This window comes from Oenanthe melanoleuca, chromosome 1 (assembly GCF_029582105.1).
Source record: "Oenanthe melanoleuca isolate GR-GAL-2019-014 chromosome 1, OMel1.0, whole genome shotgun sequence".
NCBI lineage: Eukaryota > Metazoa > Chordata > Aves > Passeriformes > Muscicapidae > Oenanthe > Oenanthe melanoleuca.
Window position 1 is genome coordinate 34,890,677 of NC_079333.1, and position 25,807 is coordinate 34,916,483.

At 37.7% G+C, this 25,807-nt stretch overlaps 1 protein-coding gene across 2 annotated transcripts in view; it reads left to right on the forward strand.

The window, feature by feature from the left end:
- The first annotated feature begins 2,445 nt into the window (after positions 1-2,445).
- LOC130250048 (N-acetylated-alpha-linked acidic dipeptidase 2-like) overlaps positions 2,446-25,807 on the forward strand; it is a 29,765-nt gene continuing 6,403 nt past the window's right edge. Inside the window, exons 1-16 of one of the 2 annotated variants that reach the window (XM_056485365.1) lie at positions 2,446-2,621; positions 4,051-4,162; positions 7,072-7,258; positions 8,804-8,905; positions 9,629-9,754; positions 10,420-10,606; positions 11,656-11,749; positions 12,010-12,108; positions 13,786-13,871; positions 14,353-14,472; positions 14,878-14,960; positions 17,812-17,875; positions 19,788-19,855; positions 22,913-23,004; positions 24,366-24,456; positions 25,110-25,374. In XM_056485365.1, the coding sequence (XP_056341340.1) occupies positions 2,498-2,621; positions 4,051-4,162; positions 7,072-7,258; positions 8,804-8,905; positions 9,629-9,754; positions 10,420-10,606; positions 11,656-11,749; positions 12,010-12,108; positions 13,786-13,871; positions 14,353-14,472; positions 14,878-14,960; positions 17,812-17,875; positions 19,788-19,855; positions 22,913-23,004; positions 24,366-24,456; positions 25,110-25,374 (1,900 nt within the window). In that variant the 5' untranslated portion in view covers positions 2,446-2,497. The remainder of the gene's footprint in view (positions 2,622-4,050; positions 4,163-7,071; positions 7,259-8,803; positions 8,906-9,628; positions 9,755-10,419; positions 10,607-11,655; positions 11,750-12,009; positions 12,109-13,785; positions 13,872-14,352; positions 14,473-14,877; positions 14,961-17,811; positions 17,876-19,787; positions 19,856-22,912; positions 23,005-24,365; positions 24,457-25,109; positions 25,375-25,807) is intronic. The other variant, XM_056485373.1, reaches the window with a different exon arrangement.

Consider the following 25,807-nt stretch of genomic DNA (forward strand, 5'->3'; position numbering starts at 1 on the left):
TTTAAGTGAGTAGAGTATATGTAGCTACATGCAAGTGCTCCTAGCTTCAGCTGAACCTCACTCTTGTTTTCAGTGTCAGAATGAGTAATTCTCCCTATCCCTGAACTCAGCATGAGGCATATGCAGTAGTTAATAATTTTCACTACAATTCTAATATATACTAATTTAAAGAAGTACTATGTGTTCAGGAATTTATGGTTTGGACCCTTTTTTCTCACCTTGCTAAGAAAAGGAGTCCTTTTACCCTGTAATCTTTTCATAGTTTGTTTTGCATAATTTCTCTGACTACCTTGGGTTGGTCTTACATCCTTTCATCCTCAAACCTTTGATTAAACTCAGACTGAAGTGAATATTTTCAAAATTGAGTAAAATACTCAGCTATTATCAGCAATGCACTTGCAGAGGTATCTCACAGTGGCAATATCTTAGTTCTAGCTGGAAAAGCCCCATGTAAAATAACAGGGATGTGGCCTTGATATCACCAGGAAAGGACTCAGAGAAAGATGAGTCTTTTGGGCTACTGATCATCTCAAGAGCTCTGAGGTCTCTCCTGGGCTATGAAATGAGATGATCAGTAACAGCTGAGGGTGAGATAAGGTTTGGGTTGGAGCAGCTTCTTCCACCTTCTCACATATGTGACTTTGCATTCCTGACATGCTTTATTTTGGATCTCACATGTCAGGATCATTCTTCTCTGACTCCAGTTATTCTGAGGTGCATTTGTAAGACTTCATACTATACCTTTGGCTTTATGATTGAGTAACATGTGTGTGTGCATGTGTATTCATGCAACCAGACCTCATCTTGCTTCTGTTTTACCTGGGTGAACGATAGCTACTTAGCATGTGATAGAAGACAGATTTATATTGTACATTATCCTTGCATTTAATTGTAACATAATATACTCCACTTGTAGCTAATCCATGGCATGTAAGAACATGTCACAACTAATAACTAATAGTAAAAGGAGTATTTTAAGTGATAGAAGCCATTTGGCTGCTGCTTGTTGTTCAACCTCAGCATTGCTAATACCCGTCACTTTTCACATAGAAATAAATGCATTTCATGCATTCTTACTGTTGCTATTCTTACCTTCTTCCTCCACTGATGTTATTATCATGTGAGGTCTAATTTTCCAAAAGCCCTTGTCACTTTACTGTCTATTATGTGCCAGTCATACACCTGGGGTGCTATATAAGTGCTAATAATACATCAATATGCTCATTCTTTATGAGTTCTGTAGGTGGAATTCCATCTGGTTTGTGTGTGTCAATTCAGATGCTGGTGTGAAATGTCATTGCTGTTCAGAATTTGTGATGGTTTATGAGCAGTTGGGAAATGACAGGAAAAAAATCACAAGACTGGACCTGCTTATCATTTGAACAAAGACATCCAGCCCTGTGCTGGCTGTGACTGGTGTGGAATACCCAGGTGATGTAATTTTTCCCTGAAAAGCCTTAAAGTAATTAGGACATTAACCAATCTCTTCTGCTTTTTCTGAATATTTTCAGCTCATCATAATGTATTTAAGAAAGTTCTGATACTCAGAGCACTGACATTTCTTTCACAAAATCTATCTACTTTGGACTTTGGGAGTGAGTGATAGGAATTTGAAGCTTGCCCAGGCTCCCAGAAAAGCTTCCCTGCCTTCAGCCATATAAATCAAATGGGCTAGTCCTCAGTTCCAGCAAGATCAGTCTTGGCTTCCATGTAGCCATGATGGAACTCATCAGCAGGGAATGAAGTGCAAGGTCAGAGTAAGTTTGTGCAAAATATGGATGTATATTTTTGACTATTCCCTGGGCTGCAGTTGTTTCCTTTCCCATGAGATACTGATGGATTTGGCTAAATTAGGCTAGGGAAATTTCATCTTAAGAACCCTGTAATCTTAAATGCAAGTAGCTAGAGAAATAAATTTGCAAGTTTTCCTTGTTGCAAATTGGATAATGTCTGGAAGTGTTCTTACTGGCCAATCTAAATTATGTTCTCAGCTTCTCTAAGTATACATTCCTTGCTAAGGATTAATATTACCATGGATTAAAAAGGGAAGCAATTCAGTGTTCCATTAGTAAAGAGGAAACAAGTTTTCCCTTAATTTCGTCTCTTGGCCACTTCCACTGGAACAGGCTAAAACAGGAACTTTCAAAACCAGAAAGTTGTAATAATTAGTAGATATTAGCATCTTAAATAGTACACGTACATTGCTTGGTGCACAGCCTGGATGCATATTTGTTATAGAGATACACACCCAGCTACACAGGGGCTGCCTGGTGGGGTGAGACTGAGAAATGGGAGAGTTTTACTGCGCTCGGAAAATCGTTTTATCGCCATCACCCAGGGATTAAGGCTGGTTAGGCAGCGTGAGAACCGAGCAACAAAGAATGCAGGAGGAGCAGGAGCAGGAGGAGGAGGAGAGGAGGAGGAGGAGGAAGAGGGGGAGGAAGGCAGCTGCTTGCCATCCCCCAGAGCCTGCCAAGCTCCGGCCCGAGCTGACCGCATGGCCGGGGGCAGGAGCAGGATCGGGAGCAGGAGCAGGAGCAGGATCGGGAGCAGGGCCACCCTCCGTGCGTGGCTCCTGTGCCCTGCGCTGCTCGGCTGCTTCGTGCTGGGCTTCCTTACAGGTGAGTCCAGAGCCGGGGCTCAGCCCCGCTGCCTTCCCCTGCGGGGATTGACTCACCGGCAGGAGATGATACTGCTTCTAGGGGAATGGCAAAGTACTCGTCCCACTGCGTAGATAAGCTTTTCTGTCTGGCAATTCCAGGCTTCAGGGAGTGAGGAACAGAACAGCTCTCTGCTTCAGCTCAGGACAAGCCCTGGTGAGCTGACAGCTTCCCAAAACAGGCAGCCAGCATTCAAAGAGAAAGGATTCATACAAGAGTTTGAGACTTCAGTCATTGCAAGATCTCCAAGATTTTTTTTTAATCTTTATTTCCTGTTTTTTACTGAAGATATTTTTAAATGCTCCTGTTCAGTTGCTATTTTAGAAATTAAGGGTGGATTGTGGAGGAGTTTGACTGACAGCCAAGTAACTGAAGTTTTCATATGCACACGAACTTTACTAGAGATTCTTTTCTGAAGTCACAGCATTTGATTTGAAATTAAAATTGCATGTCCTTTTTAAACTTGTGTTGTAGAACAAACCTAAGACTAAAGCACGAAAGAAAAATCCATGAGGACTATTAAATATATCAAATATTAATTTAAGAGATCCCTGAGCTGCTAATTTCTGGTGCTTGTGCTATGCTTGTACATCTCCCTGAACATCATCTTTTGGCCCTGCTCCAAAGCAGGATACTGGGCAAGATAACTTTTGATCTGATCAAGCACCGTTGTTCAATTCAGAGTGTTACTACAATTGTATTTAAGTGTAACAGGTCATATATAGTGTGCATGTGACAGCACATGCATTTCTCTTTCTTATGAAAACTTCCCAGTTTGGGATTGTCTAACTATAAAAACAAAAGGATGGTTTTGTTGTTGTTTTTCTTAAGACAAATTCATATAGTTGATATACCCTCTCCTGCTGCTATTTGTGGCTACTGAATAAACATGTTAAAACTGCTTTGGGTGACAGTTAACTTTATTCTTTTAATTATTAAATCGACTAACACCTCCCTTTCCCAAGTCTGTAACTATTACAATGCTGGCAGGGTGGCTGTTGAGTCCTAGACCTTCACTTTAAATATATTTACACATCTATTTTAAAATATATGCATAAATTAAATAAATTTCATTGTGATTATCAGTAGTTCAAACCTCACACTACAAACAGTTAATTGAGAATTTAAACTGTAGTTTAAAATTAATGAGAGATGAGTCTGCCTTAACAAGGGGATTTACCAGGCATTTAGGGTTTACTCTTTTTATTGTATCACTTTTAGGCATTTCAGTCTATTAAATATATTTCACTTTTCTGCTTGAGCCCTCAGACACTGACAGAGGGTGCTCTAAGCCCTGTTCATCCTTGTGGTTTTAACTGTTTAGTACCACCTGTGCTAAAACATGTGAGGACACTCTTGCTAAGTAGGAAATTTTTCAAATGTGTTTCAGGATGGTTTACAAAAGTGACTGAGAAAAACCCCAACTCTTCAGATGTCCATCAAAATGTGAGACAGAAACTTGTGGCAGAGATGAAAGCAGAGAATATCAGGAACTTTCTTCGGTAAGCCTTGAGCACCATTTTTTGAACAACTTTATCAGTCAAAAAAGCCAGAAAGTGATATAACATCAGCTCCAAGGACAGGCCTCTGAAAGCAGAGCTTTTAAGATGCTTTGGAAGTATTTAGCTTGTACAGAATGTCTGAGGGAAGAAGGGAGAGGCTTGCAACTCTTCTGTCCCCCCCTCCCCATTTTTGAAGCTGCATGACTGCTTGTGCTTACCAGTCTTCATGATTTCCCATCTTCATGGTTTAATGAAGTGTGCTTTTTCTTTTTCTTCTCAAGTATCTGAAGCTCTAACCTCAGATAACTTTGTTTTGAGATGGTTTTACTGTGTTTGGGATGTGATGATTGACATGAATTCCATCTGATCGTATCGTTCAGTCTCTTTAAACTTTCAGTTTGAGCAGCTAGCCTAAGTAGAAAATTAATCTGTTAAAAATAATGCTACAAATTTGCATGGCACTGAGTTACATGTAGACTTAAAACTTATAATTCCTTTAGTGTGGCTATACTGGATAATGTGCTGTTAATTGGGAGCTCTGACATCTGAATTTATTCTGTCTTCTGTTTCAGACATAAAGAGATCTGTCCATGTATGGTTGGTTAAGACTTGCATGATGTAACTGTTTGTAAATATACTTTCTTGCATTGTAATGCATCCATGCAGTTCTTTCAAAACATCTAAAATGCTATGAATATAAAAAAAATTTTTTTTTTTTTTTTGATACCACTCCACCAAAAATGGAAAAAAAACCCCACATTATGCTGTATATTTATATTTTCTATAGAGGAACAAATATATTCACGTGATAAGTAAATAAATACTAACTCTGGTAAGAAAAATGTTTGTATTCAGCATGTAAGTCAGCAGCTGCATCAAGAACATCAAAGGATTACTGACAAATTTGATTCTATACATTTACTCTATACCCAAAAGGTTTTTTACCTAACACCAATTAGCTTTTTAAGTCTGCAGGCCTAATCTTATTTTGTATTTGTTGCTTTCAGTAAATTGGAGAGTTCTTGAAAATGATGTTTGAATGAGAATCTAGGCAACATGGCATGAAAGAGCTCTGTAATTATGCCAAAGTCTCTTGGCCATGGGATATTAATGGTTTCTCATTTGTCTGCTTGCCTTGGTGATGGGCCAAATGCTTCATGCTGGTTGGGTTTTTTTTTTTTGCTAAATTCAAATAAAAATCAGGAAATGCAGAGAAAGTGTATTAGCACACTTTCAAAAAAAGGTTTGTCAAAAGAATAAAAAATGTGAACTTGGGAATTTTCCTCCATATTCTTCCTTTTTCAGACTACTACATCTGCTTTTATCATGTGAGAAAAAAAACCAACTGTGAGTCTCAGAAAATGCAGATGCTTTGCCTCAGCATTGTATCATAGCTCTGGAAAATATTCAACTGTTTGGAAGGGAAAGTTTGAAAAAAAAATCATGTGTGTTTTTCCTGGTGGGATATGTGGTATTTAGTATACTTAAAGAATTAAAAGGTTCTTAAAATACTAGTGAGAATTAAAGTGGAAGAAGCAAACAAGCGACAGGGTTTGGCAAAGTTTCCTTCCAGACTTTGGTGCATACCCTCACTGTTTGAAGAGAGGGAATGACACCAGCAGAGAACAAAAGGTTGTGAACTACTTAGAGAATCTGGATGCATTCAAATCCTGGGCCAGCTGGGACTCATGTGAAAGAACTTTATGTTAAGATTGCAGTGTTCCTGTAGATGAGAAGTTCTGATGATTGAAAGAGGCCCCAGGTGGCTGGAAAAGGCTGATATTGTGCCCTCTATTAGTAAGGACAGCCTGGAGGGACTCTGAGCTGGTCAGCTTCAGGTCTGGAAGGGTGACAAAATATCCTTCTGGAAGCTGTTTTCAAAAACATGAAGGACAGAACTATAGTTTGGCAGAGTCAGCATTTATTTCCTATTTGTTTGCATGGTCAGCATATTGCCTTCTGTAAGGAAATGACTGGCTATGTGCATGGGTGGAGACATTATAGTGGCTCTAACAACCCTGATTTTAACTGGCTTTGGACATCATTCTCCTTTGGAAGCTGAGGAAGTGCACACTGCAGAACAGGGGTTGCCAACAGTCTGAAATGACAGGTTGAAGTGGTATTGATCATGGTATTTGCTGCCACTAATTAATGGTAATTGCTGGTATCTGACATTTATGGAGCAGCCATTGACAAGTAGCCTGTTGGGAATTGGAAGCTGATGCAGAGTCTCTGGTTGACTGATGAGCTTTCACCATTCCTTACTTGTTCAGTGGGCCAAAGAGATTGTACACAGATTTCTGTAGGGTAGCCTGGAGGGACTGGGTTCTGTTTGTGACTATTTATCACATATTTATTTTTATGTCTTATATCTGATTTGGAAGTAAATGTTATTAATAAGGTTTTGTTATTCAGGCTTTTAATTAAGAAAAAAGAGCAAACCTGTGCACATAATTTAATGTAGAGATTTTTAAGTTAAACTTATTAGGACATTAGGACACATTGTGGTAGCAGTACAAAACCATGATCAGATACCAGAATTATCTGGAAGGCTCCTTTCTGCATGCATAGCATTCCTATATTTATTTGTGCTTCTTGCATTCTGCTAATATTCTTTTGCTAAATCTTTGACATTAATTTTCATTGTTTGTATGTAGATGTGGCTATTCCTGTTGTGCAAAGAAAAAAGTTCAGTTGACTTAAGGCCTCAGGAAAGATTCTCTGCTCTGAGTATATTTTGTACATGTCCTGCTGCAGACTCTGATAAACATCCATGTTATACAGCTCAAACTTTAAGACCTTACTCTCCATGTAATGTGTCTTGGAGATCAGCTTTATACACACTGATCCTATTTCACTATTGTATCTTTGCATTTGCTGTTTACCAGTGGTTTTCTGCTTTATTCTAGTTCATTTACCAAGTTGCCTCACCTCGCAGGAACTGAACAGAATCTTCTTCTTGCCAAAAAAATTCAAGGCCAGTGGAAGGAATTTGGATTGGATTCAGCAGAACTTGTTAATTATGATGTGCTTCTTTCATACCCAAATGAAAAGCAGCCAAACTACATTTCAGTAATTGATGATCAAGGGAATGAGGTGATCTTTTCAATGACAAAACTATGTTTATGTAAAACCAAAGAAAACTCCAGTGACCTCCTGTTTAGAAAAGTGTCTTCCTCTGTATTCTCACCTACTCATCTCAGCATGTTGTGCTTTATATTATTAAAAAAAAAAAAAAAATCCAGTGCAAAGGGTATTCACATTTAGAAATGGTTTTCCAGGCCATGCAGAAAGCACAGCAAAGTGGCTGAGATCTCAGTGCCTCATACAGAAGAGTGAGGATGTGTGGGGAGGCTGCAGTTAACACCAGGATACCATAAGGTGTTAGAAGGGTTCAGCTTAAGGATACATCTAGGATAATATCCTGTTTCCATAAACAGCCTTAAGTGGATGCACAGGGATGTTTAAAAACAAAGAAATGTATTTCAGGCATGCAGTTCTTCCAGTGTCTAGCTGTTTTCAGCTCAGGGCCTCTCTGAATGTGCTGCAATTAGTCTTGAAAAATCCTTGTTAGACCTTTTCTGAGTATTTATGCAGTCAGTGACCCTCATTACATCTCTCTTCCAAGTACCTATCCAAACTCTGCTTGGATATCTGTACAGTATTTGCTTCCACAACATGCTGAGGTAAGGAATTGCAGAGATACTATCAATTTTATGTAGTATTGCCTTGTTTCACTTGCTCTGAACCTGATCCCACTGGCTTCCCATGGTGTCTCCTGAGTTAGTTGGGAGTACAAATGAACTAGTCAGTCTATAGACATCTTCAGTCTTTTGAATACCTGGGGAAATAAAGAAGTAGATGTAAACTCTGATAAGGAACCTGAGCAAGGAGAGGAGGTGGTACTGCTAGAGAAGCATCATGACACGTAAGTAAGGATGGAGAGCCAGGGTAGAAAATAAGGAATATGTGCTCAGGGATGATGTGGGCTTAGAGGTGAAAAAAATGAAGAAGTTCTTCCAGAAACCCTGCAGCAGTGTCTCAGCTACAATCTCACAAGGTGACAAAAGGTGGATGTGCACCTTAAATCAACATGAGTGTTGCAGTATATAGTGATAAAAGGCAGCAAGTTTAACTGGAGTATTTCTAGATAAGAGATAAAGAAAATAATAATGCAGGTGGGAGAAACCACAAAAGACACCTGGGATGGCAGGGATGAACCAGATGCCTTTTACTGTCAGCATCTCTTGGCAATTTTCAGCTACTTCTTTCCTCAGGTTCAAGCAGTGACTGCTGAGCATCTTCTATCACTGAATATCTGTCTCTTTGTATTCAAAATTTCAGCTCTGGATACCTACCTGTATTTTTGTTTGTACTTATGTGTACTAGTTAGAACTGTATGGAAACTATAGTTGAAACCATTGACAAAGCTAACTAAGTTGGCAAAAGCCAGGGCTTTTGATACTTTTCATCCATAGGACTGCAGTATTTTGAAATAGTAATTATTTGACAAGGAGTCTGATGTACAGAAAGTGAATAACTGTCTCTTCTGACTTTAGTTTAAGCTATAATTAGTATTTGCTTAGTGTGTGAATTTGAGCCTAGAATGTTTGACCAAAGACTACTGTTATTTTTTATTAGGTTTTCAATACATCATTGTTTGAACCACCCCCACAGGGGTATGAAAATGTTACTGATATACTACCACCATATAATGCTTTTTCAGCACAAGGAGTGCCAGAGGTAAGAAAAGAAATTATGTAATGGTGCTATTACCTACTTTTTGAAACACTTTCTGGGACAGATTGCTCCAACTTCTCAAAATATTTGTTGCAGTAGTTTTAATTACCATTTGTCCTAATTAAAGAGCACAAATAGGCCACATATTGTGCAAAAGTTAGAAATCTTTTATGGCTAAAAAAAGAGCTCTCTCAAATTGTTACAACTCTGAATCACATAGTAAGAGAAAAATTTTTAGCAATATTTATATCAAGTTGGAAGACATTTTAGATTGAATAATGCCTTCAAAGGCCACAAAGGTTCCTCACTTAATCTGCTAATTCATTATGGAGCAGGTCAGGGACAACATTGCATTACATAAATGAGTGAAATTATATAGTGGAGAGTGTTTGTGTATGCAAGGCATACCACTGCTTTGTCACAGCCAGAGAAATTTGTCAGTTTGCCAAAGTACTCTGGCTTATTTTCCAGCCTGTTGTAAGGACTGATGTTAAGTGCAGGATAATGTCCAAACATCAGAAGTTTGAGCCAAAGTTTCCTATAGAATATTGTGGATATCTTTATTGTTTCCGTGGGCACTGGAGCTCATTTGTAAAAATAAAAAAATAAATAAAAAAATTAAAAATCCTCTCTCATACATAGTGAATGAAACTGTGTTTCTGATAAATGAGCATTTTATTTGTTGACTGGCCAGTTGCCACAACACTGCTTTTCTTTTGTGGCCAGGCAGATCTGGTGTATGTGAATTACGGCCGTACTGAAGATTTCTTTAAGCTGGAGCGTGAAATGGGAATTAACTGTACAGGAAAGATTGTCATTGCCAGATATGGGAAGATCTTCAGAGGAAACAAAGTAAGGGTTGTGTTTTAATATTTCCTCTGTGGGTCAGACACTGTTCATGGTAGAATCTGAGGGAATTATTAAGGGCTGTTCATTGGAATATACGAGCAGAAGGAAGCCTGCAATGTATCCATTGTGACTGCATCCTAAGAATAACTTCCAAAACAATAAAACCAGATGAATGTATTAAACTCCTGAGACAGAGATGACTGCAAGCTCCCTAGGCAGTTCTTGCAAGAGAATAGTTTAGGGAACTGAGTAGAGCCAAGTCTTTTGATAGTTGCCATGCATAGAACTGCAGTACTTTGAAATAGCAGCATTTTGACAAGGAGTCTGATGCACAGAAACTGAATAACTATCTCTTCTGACTTTAGACAGCAAATCTGGCAGAATTGGTGATAGTGGAGCAGTGGGGATGGTGGTCAGGTTTGTGCCTCATTTTTATGTTCTGTGCTTTATTTCATAGCCTTGAGCTATGACTAAAGATTTGACACAAATAATGAACATATTGCATTTCACTATGCTTGGTTCTTCTGCTGAATCTGGGGTAATTTTCACTCTTTCACATACTTGTCTTCTAAAACTATGTCCGCATGGAAGCAAATCTCAACATTCAGGTTTTTTTGCTGCATTAAAAATAAAAAAAAGCCTCATCTTAAAAGCAAATAATTTCACAGGTTAAAAATGCCATATTAGCAGGAGCCCAGGGGATCATACTTTACTCAGACCCTGCTGACTACTGTGCCCCAGGAGTAGATGCTTATCCAGCTGGCTGGAACCTTCCAGGTGGAGGAGTCCAGCGTGGGAATGTTTTAAATCTGAATGGAGCTGGGGACCCCCTAACACCAGGTTACCCTGCAAAAGGTGAGTGCAAGTTCTGTAGCCTGGGCCTGCTGCTGAAAGTATGGCACTAGAAATAATTTGTTTTCAGTACAGATGCACAGAAAAAAGCTGTTTGAAATTCTTATTGACAGTAGTTAATTTTCTGTATCAGACTCAGGTTCTATCTGTGTCATTCTAACTGGGTTTAGTTAGATGGGGAATAGAGTTTATAGGAAACTCTGTATGGTCCCACCCTTCTGACATTTACAAAAGCAGGCTGTGTAGGCTTACAGACTGTGAAGCAGCACAAAATGACTGAGAACTTTTTTTTAAACATTATTTTAAAGTATCTGTGTTTCTCAAGAGGACCAGTTTAAACTAGGTAATACTTTGCCCTCAAAAAGGACTAATAGCTTTACTTGGGGGTATGTTTCTTTGCTAATCATAAGTTCTAGGCAGAAAAAAGTTTTAAATCCTTTTTAAGGGGAATAAAAATAGCAAAAATAAGAGCAGCCCAGACTCTTTCAAAAGTTGGCACCACGTGCTTCCTTGTCCTTGTTGGCATTCTAAACTCAGTCTGAGCTGAGATGCCTGCCAGTGCTGGTGCTGATGGGATGGCTGTACAGGGATGCTTCTGGAAAACTCTTGGGCTTGTGTGGCCACTGCTGGGGCATAAGACAACCTAAAACCAGGAGAGATTGTGTGTGCCAAGCCCAGCAGACTGAGAGAGACACTGGCTGTCTTCAGCCCAGGTGAATGCATCAGTGGATGTCCTCTGCAGCTTGTCCACTGGCAGCACCAGTGCCATCTTCACCTCACACACCAGCTTGGCTTCCCCAGGGCCAGCCTGGAGGAGATATTAAGCAAATCTAACTTTGCATCAAGTGTGGGGACATCTTTTGTACTGCTGTGCATTCCTGGGTTTGTGGTTCTGTCATTACAGTTTGGTTTTCTAGAAGCAGTGTGTGAGAAATGATGGAAAAATTAAAAATAATCATGCATGCTGATGGCTGCTCAGCTCAAAAGTGTTTCCAGTTTGGTAAAAGATGCTAAGAATGCTATAAACTTGACATTTTCTTCTGGTTTCTCAGAGTACACTTTCAGGTATAAAGGTAATGATGGTGTAGGGATTCCCAAAATCCCAGTTCATCCCATTGGATATCATGATGCAGAAGTATTACTGCGGTGAGTATGCATCAGTCCTCCTCCCCAGAAGTCACTATTGACAAATGTGCAGACAAATTTTTCATATTAAGATGGCAAATGCATTTGCTATTCTTTTGTAGTCTAAATTTTGCTTCAGAAAATGTGGAAAATCCAAAGCAATCTGTTTCTGCAATGATGCTTTTACGAATTTTGTAAAACCCCCTGGGTTTTGCTGCAATAATTATTAAGAGAATTTAAGGTTTCAGCCTGATGCATTTGTCTTGGTTTTCACTTGACAGTGCAATGGGAGGACCTGCAGCTCCAGACAGCAGCTGGAAGGGAAGTCTCAATGTGCCTTATAACATAGGGCCAGGATTCACAGGCAACTCTTCTACAAGGTGAGTTTTAATACTTGCCTGTTTATACAATATTGGAAAAAAGAAAAAAAAAAATCCCTCTGAGGAAAAGACTCTGAAACAATACATCTAGAGATACTCTGGAGATATTTACTTTCTTCTGCTAGGGTTACTTTTGGAGATAATTATTAGAATTTGAAAATAAATTGCATTAAAAAAAGATCATAAATTAGCAGATCAGGCCACATGACAATGACATTTGGCAATAAATTACAATAAATTGCAAAAAAGCTAAAGATCACTTTTCTGTGACTTTTCCACATAAAAATAGCTTCAGTTTACATGAGGTATTATTCAATGAGGACTGCCGGTGGACCCCATTGAACAGTGTAAAAATGGTGTTTCATTATCACTATCCATCTCCTGGATAACAAGAGTTTGTCTGAATATGTAATTTTATAGAGACTTCATTTGTCATTGTTCTTTTCTGCTCTGCTCTAACACTAGCTTAAAATGAATAAAGTAGGAATAACAGAACAAGAAAGTGTATTTCACATGATTACAGTGCTGTTTGGAATATCTTGAAGAACAACTGTGAGAAAACAGTATGATTCATCCACAAAACTTGTATTTTGAGTGGACTTTTTAGCATCTTCCTACTTGGTAGAGCAACATTTTTTTTTTTCTGTAGATATCAATGTATTGTAAATATATTAATTCTATACTTCTTTCTCAGAGTGGTTCTGTATCAAAATGAACCTCTTGATTCTAGGTAGAAAGTCACTTGTACATGGAAAATGTGCACGTTCAAGGCACTGGTGTCAGTTATTTTCTGGGCAAAGATCCAGTGGCTGTCCTGAAGTAGGTTTTGATTTTGACAGCTATGCAGATTTGCTGCTGAAAAGATAAATTCAAATGTGGAACTCCTGAGGTTTTGCCAGACACACAACCCTCCTCCCCCAACCCCATTGTTTGGTGCTTTGTTTCTTCCACAGGTTAAGGGGCTTGTGTTGTTTTTATCTCTCCAAATACCTGGATTCCCTTTGTTTTTATAAAATTTCACAAGTGGATTTACTGGTGGGGGACAGGGAAGAAAAAACTGTGCTTCTAGTAGAAGGTTTTCTGTCTGCCCATGACAGGAGGTTGGTACTAGATGATCTTTAAGGTCCCTGCCAACCCAAACCATTTGTGATTCTTTGACTGGCAAATCTTGATCACTTAGATTTGCTGTCCTAAACAGAGATTTCAGTTTATTCTTGGATGGATATTCCTAATGACCTTTCCTCCAAGTTCTTTATTATTACATGGACTTATGCTAGAAAACCAAAGTGTGTTCTTTATAAACATCTGCATATCCACAATTATAATTTTGGTCAAAATGTAGATGTATTTTTTAACTACTGTGCATGTTTTTCAGTTTATTCCTCTAGTACACAATTATCTGATTGGTTCCTTTAAATAAAATTTCAATAAATTCTGTAAATCTTTGCAAATTTATAGACTGGCCCAGCTCATAGGCTTTTTTCTAAGGCATCAGCAGCAGACTAAACTGAAATAAAAAATGGGACTCCAAGACAGTGTGACAGTGATGAACACGCATTGGGTCAGTGCTGAACACACAAAGCAGAATAGAAACACAAATTCTCTGGTTTCTGTGTTATTAGCATTTTATTGGCTTATTACTCAGAAATGGTTACTCCACACTCCTTTTCATTTCAGAAAAGTCAGAATGCATGTTCATACAAGCAATAAAATAACACGAATTTACAATGTCATTGGCATCCTCAGAGGAGCTCTGGAACCAGGTGAGCATCAAAGGCTTGATGATTTGAATTCCTTCTTTCTTTTGTATTTGCTGAAATTGTACTTGTGTTGTAAGAAACTTAAAGTTTTTTAGATAACCAGATATTATAGAGTCTTGAGAAATTCTTAACAGCTTTTCTGTCTTTCCCATCACACTATTTGTCATTGGCATTCCCAAGAAGGGCATTCCCATTAAAATACAATAGAATCAGAGAATGTTTTTTTATAATGCCTGTTATTTTACAGTAGGCTTCCCCTTACATCAGTCAGGGGAACATTTTGCCTTTTTACATTTTGCCTTTTAGTTGCATACCTTAGTAGAGAAAGTGAATGATTGCAGATTCCCTTAAAAAAAAACCAACTTGTAACACTGGTACTGAACTTCATATTTGATTTGATACAAGTAAAGATGCAGTCAAAGGAAATCACAGGTAATCCAAGTGCATTTTAAATTATAAAATGATACTGTATGTTTGTTTCCAGACAGATATATTATTTTGGGTGGTCATAGAGACTCTTGGGTGTTTGGTGGTATTGATCCAACGACTGGTGCTGCTGTTCTGCAAGAAATTGTGCGGAGCTTTGGTAAAATGAAGATGGCAGGTAACTTACTACAGATATAAAATTATGGATATGGAAAACAGCAGCTTGGAGGATCAGTGCTTCTATAAGCTGTTGTATTGATTTAACTTTTCACCTCTTCAGAAAGTTTTATTTCTCATTATGAAAGATGTAAATTCATTGAGGAGATGGATATGTAGCATTGAGTGGTAGTTGGCTGAATTTATTCCCTTGTGGGTATAATGGTACCCTCTTAGCTATGCAGAATGAAAATATTGCATTAAGAAGAAATGCCTCTGCAATAATATGTTCCTCTAAGGATTTTAGAGAGGGTCTTCTTTACAGTTATATCAGTTAAGTGCTGTTTTTAAAGCAATTTCAATTAACTGTGGTCAGCAGTCTTCTAAAGTAAAAGCTGAATTTTCAAGTTTAACTATGTAATTGCAGGTTGGAGACCTAGGCGAACTATTATTTTTGCTAGCTGGGATGCAGAAGAATTTGGATTATTGGGTTCCACAGAGTGGGCTGAGGTAAATAAAAAACCTGTGTAAAGCAGAGCAAAACTTGGAAGTGTGTTGCAGGTGACTGCAGTACCCAGGATCTACTCCTAGACTGCAATCAAAAACTTTATGGTAAAATAGGAGCACAACAGACTCCTTCAGGTGTTTTGAGGCACTCATGTAGTTATGTAAATTACCTACCTACCTTCTTACAGCATAAGTGAACTAATCCTTCTAAGATTTAAAAATCTACTTTGGTTCAAAGTAATATCCCACAGTGGTCTCTATGTGGAAATCTATCCCATGATTTAACAGAATGATAGGATTTTATTTAACCCAGATTGGTCTAACTTTCTATTTCAGAAATTCCTTAGTGTCTATGAATTTAAGTCCAGATCCTGAACCTCTGATCCATAAACATGCCAAGGCTTTGTATGAAAATCAATCCTACTAAGCCAATGGAAGAATAAGTAATGTATGAGTGAGTAGTTCAAAATTCCTGTGAATTCCAGCATTGTAAAGCCTCAGGGGCAGGACAGTCAATTAATTCTGTAGGAGGATCCCTGACTATATACCTGCCTGAAAGAAGAATGTTGGGAAATTCAAAAGTTCAAAAGTGAGGTTCTGGGTATTTTTATCTTCCTTTTCCTGCCTGAGAGAAGAATGTTGGGAAATTCAGAAGTGAGGTTCTAAATACTTTTATCTTGCTTTTCCTGTTGGGCATGTTCAGTTCTTAGTGGATTTGTTCAACCCCAATAAAAATATAGGTCTTACAAGAATTTTCATTGCTTTGTCTGTAAAATCCAAATTAGAGCAGGAAGAAAATTGCCTGATGAAACACATTTCTGCTGAACTGTGCCAATTTATTAGTGCTGAATGGTTTAACAGAAATGTGTTGTTTTGTTCTTCTATTAGAATTTAATTTACAAGTTAATCTTTAGCTATGTGGATAGAGCTTTCAGAATCTGTAAAATAAAAAAAATAATAATCTTTTTAGTTTAGTTTATTGGCATGGATTTCAGCAAATCACAAAATTGCATAGCAAAATGGCACATGTCAGAGGAAATAAAAAAAAAAAAAGTAAATTCAAATACCAAAGAGATTCTATCATTCTTCTGTTAACAAAACTGAGATTTCTATTCCTTTAGATTTGCACTATTTTTTTCACCCATAAACTGTTTGGCTTCCAGCTGTAACAGAAAGTCTTCATCTTTCTGCTGGTTTATGAAACATTAGATGAAGAAAAAGTAATTTAAATTATCTTAAATGATTTACTGAGAAATTTTAAATAGTTAGCATTAAAGTTTCACCACCTGAACTCCACTAGTGGCAGAAACATACTGTATGTAAAACTTTATTTGTGATTTCTTTGTCTATGCATCTCTGCATACATATAGGTGCTGTCAAGAAAAAAAACCACACAGTTGTTTTAATTTTGAGGAATATGAAACAATGATACTTAAAAGATCAATTTCTCTTGAGCAAGTAATTAATAAATTAGGGAGTTTTCTTATGTTCTATTTGTTAAATAGTAACTGCTTTTCTGTAATGGGTTTTGTTTAATAATTTGATATCTAGTAATCTATCACTCATTATTTAATGAAATGGCAGCTAATAATATTTTCTAATAAGGTTAGAAAACCATAAGCACAGTTCATATTCGAACATGAGTTTTAATATTATTTTTTCCTCCTTCATCTTGGTGGTGTGCATTACTACTCTTTTAGACTTAAATTAGATTCAGTTTCTCTAGAGACATTCCTCACAGCTTACATTCCTCTTCTCTGCAGCTGCCAGATCTGTCATGTGTTAAATCTCAAGGAAAATTAACCCCTGATATTCACCATTTCTGTGTAACAGAAAGAATTCAACTGTGGCAGCATCTTTTTGCTACACAGATGCTCTCCATTTCTCATAAACAAAGGAATTTCTTTGTGTTGCAAATATGATTTTTGCATACATGCAAGGCCCCATACAGGCAAGTACAGTCTTGCTCCCTCCCATCATATTCATTTGCAGGATCTCCTCTCCTGTTTTTTTTTTTTTCTTCTTTTTTACTATATTAATTTCATTATGTAGTTATGAATTACCAATTAAATTTTTAGTTCACATGACTTAAAAATTATTGGTTGGGTTATAAATTGAATTACTCCAGTAACAATTGCTTAATCTAATTAAATATCTGTCACAAAACCAAAATCTCATGAAATACCACTTGCTGATTAGAATATCAATTTCAAATATAATTACCAGTTTGCAAAAAAAAAAAAAAAACAAAAAAAAACCAAGATGCCTGTATATATTTAACATGAAGGCAATGCTTAGTGGACTCAAAATAGTCAGTCAACTGCATTTTAGCAGAGAATTTCTTGGCTTTGACTTATCCCTTTTTGAAATGGAAGATTGTAGATATGACAGGAGTGCAAGGTTTATCAGTGTTAAAATTGAGTTCAGTGCTGGGGGCATGTATGAAAAAACTAGAGGTTGAAAGAATGGAGGAATTCTGGCTGCCCTCACAGTCACATGTTGCATGTTCAGAAAGTCCTGAAGTGCAGAGCTAAAATACTTGTAATGACCTTATTTCACTACATTACAATTCTATTCAATAATTTCCCTGCTCTGTCTTGCTCCTGTGTGGTGCAGCAGGCAGCACCTACATTTTGAGGATGTTTCCCACAGCAAATTAAGTCCCAGAAAGGATTGATGAATTTCATGTGCCCAGATCATTTACTCATCTTCAAACAATATCATTAGTAAGGTACACAGTAGTAATTATCCTGAGTGAGATCTTAAAGGTAATGCTTTAAAAAACGGTGCACTTGACATGTTTTTGACTAAATGCCACTAACTGGAAGTAAGAATTGCACATTTGCAACCCTAGGAAAATGCCAAAGTCCTTCAGGAACGGGCAGTCGCTTACATCAACACAGACTCTTCTATAGAAGGTGGGTCTTTTACTTCAAACCTTACCTGACTTTACAGGTGTAACTTCCATTAGTTCTCAGTGAATTATTTACTGCATGAGATGGGTATTTTGGTGTACAGAATAAGTGTAGCAAATACAGAATTAAGTGGAGAGAGAAAAAAAAATTTAAATCTTCATGTTGCTTTATTTTGCAAATATCCATGAGCTGCAGTCCACATGTCTGAGTCCAGAATGTCTCCTTAGGAGGAGTTTATTATTCTGTGCTAATGAACTGAGCATTCTGAATGTTAAACTGTCTCTTAACTGCATTTGCTTTAGTTTACAATTGTAGTTTTAATATATGACAGTCTGCTCCTTGTTCTGGTCACAGCTCCAGCTCCTTTCCCTGTGGAACTATAATATTTTGAGACAATAAATTATTATGATTATAAGACCTCAGGCTTATATTTTGTGGGGGTGGGAGGTGCTGAGGTGCTTTGGTGCTTTGAGCTAGTGTGCTCACCTTTGTTGCTTGCCAGGAGCAGGGGCTTATATATTTTTAAAAAAATAAGCACTGAAAAGTATTTCACAAAAACCTTATCCATCATTATCCAATTTACTGTGTCCTTCAGATTATGAGAATATGCATTCAGGAATGCTGCTTAGAAACTGGCCTTTTTTTTTGAGAGGGCTCAACACTATGATCTATATCACAAAATTCTTCTGAAATTATGCTGCAATTTATTACAGAGAGACCTCTTTACTGATTTCTGTGCTGAAATAATAGTCAAAAGAGCCCTGTGAAACTGCTCTGCCTCATAACCTGGGTTACTCAGGGCATTACTCTTCCCATGTCAAATCCAACTTATTTGGGCTTCCTGTGTGTGAATAAAATGGTTATCTACAGGCATATTTAGGAACTCTTTCTATTCCTGTCTAAAATTTTTGTCTATCACAAAAGGATTGGAAAGAAAGGAAAGCCAAACCCAGTTTCTAAATGCTCAGTTGGAGTTGGGGAATAAGGAGGGTTAGAGCTGTTCTTCATTTGTGCTGCCTACATGCTGTGTAAAAAGTAGAGCAGAATTTCACACCTAGAAAATCTCACAAATGAAATAATAGCTTTACAACTGCTTCATATTCTCACCATGGATTGTAACACATATTTTTTAGTTGGTCTGCAGCCAACATGCTGCTGTCTTGACAATTTTCTTCTAAATCTTGATTATTCAAACATGTCTCTTGCTTTATGCATTAAAGAAAATATGAAAACAAAACAACTGGAAAAGAAGTGTATAATAAGGACAAGAACACCATGTTCAGTGCACTGGTTTAAGTATCTTGGACATCTCTCACCTGAGCAGTAAAATCCCCTGTAGACTCATAGCATCCAGGTACTCTGAAAATTATTTTGTATCATCATATGTTCTCCACAACACTTCCTATGCCACTTTTTGGAAAGAAAAATTATTTCTATTTATAGTCCTATAGCAATGAAAAGAAGCAAAGCCAGTCATTGTTTTGAGCACTTTTTTGACTTTGATTTCAAGTTTTCAAATACAGACCCTCCTTGGAAACATCATTAACATTATCTGGTATTTTTTCCATCATCTTATTCTTTGCCTTCTGTTCAACAAAAGCTTTGGGAAGGGTATGAGTGACAAGGGCTTGTAGCTAATGAGGGGTAATTAGGCATACTTTAGAGCCATGGGAAGGCTTAATTACATTACAGTGGATATACTATAACCAATATATTATTGTCTTGTAGTGGTTGTAGCTCACAAAGTGAGACCATGCTGTATATTTCTGTATATATTCTGAGGCAAGATCTAAATTCTTGCCTTAATCAAAAAAAGTTTATCTAAGAAAGGACTGTAGGATTTATCTAATCCATTAAGTAGATAATGCCCCTAATACATGAAGGTAAAATTTCCATGTCTTTGTTTTGTTTTCAGGTAACTACACATTAAGGGTTGACTGTACCCCTCTTCTCTACAAACTGGTGTATAATCTGACAAAAGAGGTACAGAAACAATTTTTTTCTGCCTTTCTAAGAATAAGTAGTACTCCAGGTTTATTTGATAAAATTGGACTATTGAATAATATCAGTTTTATTTTATTGCTTTGCTGGAAGAATCTTGATCCCACCAAAATCAGTAGCAAAGCATCCCAACAACAGTACACAATCTGTGCTCACAGTTCCTCTGTATTCTTAAAAAGGATTGAAATGTGTCACTGACATAAGTGGAATCTTATTTGCAATATACAGGAAAACTAATAATAATAAAAGCAAGATGGTAAAATGCTTGAGCAAGATCAATTCTCTAAATTTATTCTCTAAACATTGAAGGAAAACGTTTTTGACACTAGCTAGCTACCATTTCTCTCTCTGTTACCCCAAATCTCCTCCATATCTCACTGAGACCCTGAAATACATGATAAATATTGAAGGATTAAGAAGGTTTATTGACAGGTCTGATGTATGGATTTGCATTATTTCAAATTGTCTAACCATGACTCCCTCACTTTCACCTCCCAGGATACATTATCATAAGGCTGAAAGGTTGTGAGCCATTAAAGCATGGAACTTTATTTGCCATATGAGGAGTTGCCCAGATTAGGCACTGTCATGAGCCACTGCCACCATCCTCAGATGAGGATTCCTCTCAATTAGCAGAAGACAGCTCTGCCTGATTTAAGCAATATATACTCCCTTTAAAGGCATTGGGTAGAAAGAGGTGCCTTTAGGATGAGACTGATTTGACCAAATGTGGTTGTCTAACTTTGTGTGTACTGAACTCAAACTATTTCCCCTCTGATCTTAAGGGAACTCAGGTCCAGTGTAAAAATGTGCCCTGTAATGGCACGTGGTAGGATGACTCCAGCACCAATCTCCCATTCTGATAGATGCATTCATCCCAAGTTATTTTCAAACACAGTACACTTTTACCACCTGAAATGTCATGGTTTAGATAATGGGAAAGTTTATCTATGCTATTCCCATTATTTCTTTTCTTTTCTACATTTTATTTTCCTATCAATTCTTTCTATCTTCTAAATCCTTCATCCTTGCAGAGGGAAGAAGCTGTGCTGTTCAAATATTAGCTCTCATACTTGGCACACTGAGGAGCATTCTCTTTTGTCTATAAAAATTTTTGAGTCTTTAGTGCTGCAGGGCCCTTGATAAAATAATTTACTTTCTGTCTGCAGAAAGCCAGGAAGCCAGGAACTCAGGAAGACATTTTACTGCAAAAGATAAGTTACAAAAAAGTGCTCTGGGCTAAAAATAGTACCTCACTCTTGATCTTAAGTCAACTATTGCTGGTTTAAGTAGAAAACTTCCATTAAAGTACCATGCAAAGTACTTGAGACTGACTTGAAAAAATAAATGTCATATTCACTGTTATTTTAGCTTTTAACAGTAGAAGCATGGTGTAAATAATAGAAAACCTGGCAGTCTGACCCCTGATTATGCATGTCCAAAGGAAAGTTATTCTGTTAAGACATCCAACATCCAGTTACCCAAAGATCTCTTTGCTCTTCTTGTATTTTGGTGAGCCAGTTCTCACCAGAAAGAAGTGTAGTGTACACATGAAGTGCTTTCTTTCAGGGAGTTCTGCATTTAAGAGTGGTCCAGCAAACAGATGGGACATTAAGCTGTTGACTGTCTTTTTGGCCCTGCTTTGCTGCCAGGGTTTAGACATTTGGCCACCACCAAATGGTGTCTGCAACACCAAATGGTGTTCAACTCCAATTCCTCTGTGATGATCACTGCTTCTTTTGCATTTAAACTTAAAGAACTCTTCATCTTCTCTTGAGTTAGCAGGAATCTTATGCTGACCCTAGATTTGGATCTAAGTCAGGGCAAATACTATATTTTACTATGCTCTCAGTGTTGTATGAAAAAGCTGACCAATGTTTTTTATATGACCAGAGCTGTTAGAATAGCATCTTTGCCAGAGCATAGAGTGCTTTTGCTCCCATATGTCAGAGTTCAGCTTGCTCTTATTAATGTGCAGTTTTCACTTTAGCCCCAGGACTTGACCAGAGTACTCTGAAAATGACAGCAGCCAAGCAGTTATTTCACAAAGTTGTTATTTTCCTGCTAGCTGCTGACAGAACCTCAGAGGTCAGAACTCCTTGGAATTTCAATTTGGAGTCTGTATGTTTTTCAAGGCTGAATTTAAGTCTCAACAATATGGTGGGGCCATGTAAGTGTCCATGAACATTCATGATTTGTATTTCAGAAAAACAAATTTCCAATCCTCTGCACATCATAACTATCTTTATGTTTAAAGGACTGTGTCTATTAAAGGTTGTTTAAATGTAGGTGGAGACCAGGGCTGGAGTCTTGATTTATTTCTACTCTGCCACAGATTTTCTAAGATTTTTGGTCAACTTGTTTTATACTTTTTCCTAGTTTTTGCTGGCAGCATGATGGCAGCACTAATACTTACCTTTTCCATCCTGGATACAGAGATTTGGGGGTTTTTTTGAGGCAAGGGTGAGACCCACATTTGTACAAACAGTGTCTTGCACAATGATTCTCTGATTTGGTTGAGTCCCCCTGGAGCTGCTATAATATGACTGGTTTGGACCCTTCCTTCTGGCACAATTCTTTTGTACCTTTCCTACAGAACAAGCAGTCAAATTTTAGGCTTAGCCCTGCAGAGAGAATATTGCTGCTGTGCAGGGCAAACCTCAGGGCAAACAGGCTCATGGTGCCATTTCCCCATTCCTGCTGGGAGCAAAGCAGGTTCTAGTTTCTGGATGAGTCCCACAGTATTATATATGCTGTGATATGTGTACATTCACATGCCCCCTGTAGGAGATGAGCTCCAGGCAGCATTCTTAAGCTTTTAACCTGCTCTTTCCTACTGTCTGTAGTTGGTTCCAGGTAGCTGTGAGATTGTTTTCTTGTTTGAGAATGCATAAATGTGTGTAACAAATGTCAATATTCACTTCTCTGCATGCAGCAGCACTGCTGGTTAAGAACAATGCAGGGAGCTGTGAAGATCTCCTTTGATAATGAATCAAAGTAGAGCTACTTCCAATGAGATTATAATATTTCCCTCCCCAGATTTTAAGCCCTGATGAGGGTTATGAAAATAAATCTCTATATGAGAGCTGGCTTGAGAAAGATCCCTCACCTGAAAATAATACCTATCCCAGGTAAGTTGTTAATATCTTTGGGGATTTTTTTACCCCATTATTTTAATCATATCAGGGCATGGCTACTCACCAGAATTTTTTGAGATGTGCTATTTATGGCAGCAATACAAAACCTTTTAGCACAAGGTGACTCTCTGGCAATATATTTTATAGTAAAATAAAATTTTATTATTTTTATTTAATGATTCTGACATTATTTCTGCAGTGAAGTGAAACCTCACACTTTCTAAAGACCTTTTTATTAGTAGAAAAGCAATTTGAAAAGCATTCAGAAAAAAGCAGGGTGGAGAAAGAGTTCAAAACAGTTTAGTCACCTACTAGATGAGATAAAATCAAAATTGTTAGCACACCATTGAAAGAAGCTGCCTAGAGCAGTAATTAAAAAGCAATAATTTAAATGCTTGAGATAATTATTCCTTGTTTTTACAATAGATATAAATGTATTACATTACAAATATATATATGAATGCATTAAGACTTCATATTTGAAGGTACTCCAAAGCACTTTTTCTGCCTGTGACTTAGAAAGCCTAAATGTTATTCACAGCATGAGATTACTGCCATAAGGTAAAGTGCCGCTTTTTGTGATTTGACAAAAATTTTCTGCATGTTTCTGGCCCTGCTAAGAAGAGTTCCATTCGACTCGCTAAGATTTTTTTCCTTTTGAAAAATCTGCCAGATCTGATCTTTCTTAGTTGATGCTCATAGTTCGTTGCAGAAATAGAAAGCTGGAACAGAAGAAACGAAGAAACTTCGCTTTTGGTGGTTTTTTTTGGTTTTTTTTTTTTTTTCCCCCTGAGAAACAGTAATTATTCACCAGGCCAGACACATAAACTTCAAATGAAATATCTGAGACCCCTGAGGCTGCTCGGTCCGTGCCCTGCCACGCCCCAGCTCCCCATCAGATGGCAGCAGCCGCCCGTGCCTTCCCTTCCCACTGGGCATTATCTGTGTGTGCCGAGCACACAAACACATCTGTCTCTACACACACTGCTGCCCAATTCGGATTAGTTCGGAAACACCACTGATGTTTTAAGGCGGCAGAGACGTGCCTGATACAATTTTATGGTTCCTGTGCATAAAGCGTTTGTTTGTATTTTTAATGTCATCGCTGCCATAATTAGGATTGCTACGATTAAAAGATCTTCCTAGCACCATTGTATACTGAATCAGAGTGTTGGAATAAAATCAGTTAAGTAATTAAGCTTGCCACTCATCTAGTCTTTGATCTCACTGGTGTCCCTGATGTGCCCGTCAGAAGAACTGACCTTGATTTCTCTGAAAAATCTGCATTTTGCATAAATTACTACCATCCTGCTCAGTAAGTGCTCTCACTAAGATGTTGTCTTTTCTGCATGCAGAATAAATAAACTGGGGTCAGGCAGTGATTTTGAAGCTTACTTCCAGCGACTGGGAATTGCATCAGGCAGAGCTCGTTACACCAAGAACAGGGTAAGTCTGACATTGCTTGAAGAAGTTTGATAGTGCTGAGCAGTCATCCTGCTAAAAGCATTTATTCATAATTAATAAAAAGCCTTCAAAGCATCTTTGACTGGTTTGTATATCAGTGACATTGCTTAATTTAGCAAGGAACTTAAATATTTAGAGAATAAAACGTATTACAGTGATGTGTATATTCTATAGGATTTCAAGTTCAAGGAAAGATATTTATAGAGCCTGATTGAAGGTGGATAGTTTGTTCCACCATGCTATTAATAGTCCCCTTAATATACAAATCTTCCATAGTTGTGTTCAGAAACAGCTGCACAAGGTAAAAAGGGGATGATCGAGGACTTTTGCTATCCAAACTCCAAACTGTTTTCAGTCTTGGAGAAGGCAACCTCTGTGCAATGAAAAAGGCAGGTCTGTGTGGGTGGAGAGAAAGAAGCCTCCTCACTTAATCCTGTGCAACAGTCCATGGATTCATATTGGTTTGATTTTTTAATGGGAACACACAAAAATGCAGGATAGTAAATTGTGTTTTGTAGCAAATAGCTTTTTTGATTAGGAAACCAAACAAACCATCAGAGTCGTAAAGGGATCAATACATCTTTTAACTGCAGGCAGAACACAGGGCATTGACAGATTTGCTTGCTCTTTTCCAGAAAACAGACAAATTCAGCAATTATCCTGTTTATCACACTGTGTATGAGACATTTGAGCTAGTGGAAAAATTCTACGACCCCACCTTCAAGAAACAGCTAACAATTGCCCAGTTACGAGGCAAACTGATTTATGAACTGGCAGATTCCCAGGTCATTCCCTTCGACTCCAGGGACTACGGAGAAGCCTTAAAAGGATACAGCAACAGAATTTATAAATTGGCCAGGAAGCATGAAGAACAGCTGAAACTTTACAAAGTATCATTTGGTGAGTAACAGCCACAGGACTGTTTCTTACTTGCATTAATTAGATCATGCAGGGACAGGTTACATCTGTCATAGCTCTGCAAATTAATTACTATTTTTCCTGTTTGAATTTTGCCATCACAGTAAAGAGCCTCTATTTTTTTTTTCTTCCTAAACACAACACAGGTTTAACACATTATTGCCTTGATAAGAGGGTTATAACAATTTTCATGCATATTATTAATTACAGGTGTTATTACAGTGCCCATGGGCAGTCCAGAACCTCAAATGTAGGACAAAGAGGGATCTCAGCCTGCTTCTCACTCCCTTGCTTAAAAAAGAAGACAAGTCAAGTGCTTATGGCAACTGCTTGGAAATTGAGGGACATAGGTGTCCATTCCTCCTCATCCAAAACTTCATCTGGCCCTGGGGAGGGAGCTTCACCATCTCCCCTA